A 2,366-nucleotide genomic window follows, 5' to 3' on the forward strand; every position below is an offset into this window, starting at 1 on the left:
GAAAAAAAAAAGGGCGGGGGCCCCGGCCCCCCCCCAGCCGCAGCTGGAGGAGGGGACCCCGAGAGCTGCAGCCAGCACGGGTTTATGGAAAAGGAATCTTGTCACATTAACTCCATTTCCCACAGGCTGGTTGATGCTGCAGTAGTACACCATAGTGAAAAGTCCTGCCCTTGGTACTCTTCGTACCCTGGCAGCTCAACAGGGCCAGTCCCAGTGGTACAAAGTCCATCCGGACGGGTCGGAGAAGCTGCTGTCTGCTCAATGCCGCGCACACACAAGCGCCCGTTAAAGCCTCACTGGAGCCTCTGCTACGTTTGGTTGTGGTAGATTTGCTACGTCCTTTTGCGTGTAGGAGAGAACGCGGGGTTAGAGGGGTCTGCTAGGTCACTCTGCCTGGTCCTCTTCCTCCACAGACAGCTGGGACTCATATCACATTTCTTAAATTTATCCATCTCGAGGTAAAATGTTTCAGGTTTTCTTGCCCTGTTAAAAGGCTCTTCAGAATCTCACTCCTCCGGTGATCACAAGCCGTTCATTACCCACTGAGAACTGAACCACGTGCCCTTTGTTCTTATCTATATTAGATGGACAAACGAGGGCGCTGTCTGAATTAAGTATTTTAGACAAAAATAATTTGTATTGATTTCCCCTTCTTTGTCCTTAAACCCAGTGATTCACCATTTTTATTACACTGTGGTTTCCTTCCGTCTGAAAGTAAAATAGGGAATAGGGTAAATAGGGCACAGGTATACACAGATGATGGGGGCTTAGTAATCGTGTTAAACTCAGACACGCTGCCAGGTCGGACTGTAGCCAGTGCCTTTTGCCTCCCTTCCGTTATTGTTTGGGTTCAGATCTGAGGCTTTCAAAGTCAGGGTGTATTTTCAGTGAAATTTTGCTCTGGTTGCCTGAAAATGAAAGCCGACATCAGGCGAGTATGCTAGTGAGGGGCGGGGAGAACCTGACAACAGAACAAATCCTCTTCCCTTCAGGCGCTGAGGGGTTCCCGTGAAACGCTTAAAGTTGCCCGTCTGTGGGAGCTGCAAATATCTCACACAATGGCCTTATTTTACCTTATTCTAATTGCCGGTGGGAGTATGGGGTAGTAAGGAGCATCAGAAAAGGGACTGGAGAGGTGTGCAGTCAGTTCACAGGCACGCTTAGCCTTCGCCCTTGCCGGGGTTTTTTGGGAGAATTGGCCCAGCCCAGGACTGTCCTGGGCAGCTGTATTTGTGGGGGCCCTTCCAGAGCTGCGAGTGAAATGAATTGTTCTGCTTCCTGAAGGAGGGTAATTTTCCATCTTTTATCCTACCTGCTCCCCGTCGGCATTGGAGATTGCCCCTGGAACGCAAACCAGTCAAGAGGAGAACTGGCACTGAGCTGCCGCTTTCCGGGGCGTTCCTGGGCAGAGAGGAGGAGCAGGCTGCAGCCGTGCAGGGGTTTGAGGTGAACCTGGCAGCGGGAGGGCTCTGGGTGCTGGAGGCACCACAGCTTGGCTGTACCGCTCAGAAACGGAAAAGCCTGGTGGCAGTCCTTGTGAATCAGGGCAAACTGGAAGAAGATGCGTGGGTTGCCCACCCAGCAGTGCTGGTCAGCAGAGAGCTGGAGCATCGTGACGGTTAAAGGCCCTGTGGAAGCTGTTCTACTGCCCTTGTTCATCTCCAGAAGCACTGGCAACCACCTGCATTTTGGGTATTCGAAATGTTGGAGGGGTCCCCCCAGAAATACTGATTTTGTGTGTCCTATGTGGCTGTGGTACTCGGCTCCAAATTCTTCATGAACATTTGATGTTCGCATTTTCTGGGTTAAATACTTGCAGGTCAACCAAAGGTCTTTTGTTCCCAGTTGCTGCTGCTGGCTGACCTTTCCACGCTAACATGCTTCTGCTTTTTTTGCTTTTCTTACCTAGATGCTTTCGTCGGAGGGATCATTGGCCTCATTTTCGCTTACATCTGCTACAGACAACACTACCCTCCTTTGGGTAATACTGCTTGTCATAAATCTTACGTCAGCCTGCTAGATCAGAACTCTGTGAAGAAAGAAGAGAGACCCACAGCAGACAATGCTACTGGCTTGCCTCTAGAGGGAATAACTGAAGGTCCCGTATGACTCTAAGAAATGTGTAGAATGAACTTTTAGCCTTCTCACGTTTCCTCCAAACTGGTCTCTTAACACAGTGTTTCTTACTCTATGCATTTTTTGTTTCTTTCCTTTTTATAAAGAGCAATTAAATATTTTATTTTTAATGCCATAATATCATCATACTTCTAAATACAGTAGATCTGGAAACAGATTTTCTGAAGTACTGAGTATCTCCTAGAAAGTCCTGGTTGTCTTCAGCACTCATTGATTTTGATGGGTGGTGA

General features: G+C 48.7%; 1 protein-coding gene across 1 annotated transcript in view; it reads left to right on the top strand.

Annotated features, from left to right (window-relative positions):
• PPAPDC1A (phosphatidic acid phosphatase type 2 domain containing 1A) overlaps positions 1 to 2,109 on the top strand; it is a 36,686-nt gene extending 34,577 nt beyond the window's left edge. Inside the window, exon 10 of the mRNA XM_010139418.1 lies at positions 1,910 to 2,109. Coding sequence (XP_010137720.1) covers positions 1,910 to 2,109 — 200 coding nt within the window. The remainder of the gene's footprint in view (positions 1 to 1,909) is intronic.
• The last annotated feature ends 257 nt before the right edge of the window (positions 2,110 to 2,366 follow it).

Source organism: Buceros rhinoceros, unplaced genomic scaffold (assembly GCF_000710305.1).
Source record: "Buceros rhinoceros silvestris isolate BGI_N320 unplaced genomic scaffold, ASM71030v1 scaffold21477, whole genome shotgun sequence".
In the NCBI taxonomy this organism is placed as follows: domain Eukaryota; kingdom Metazoa; phylum Chordata; class Aves; order Bucerotiformes; family Bucerotidae; genus Buceros; species Buceros rhinoceros.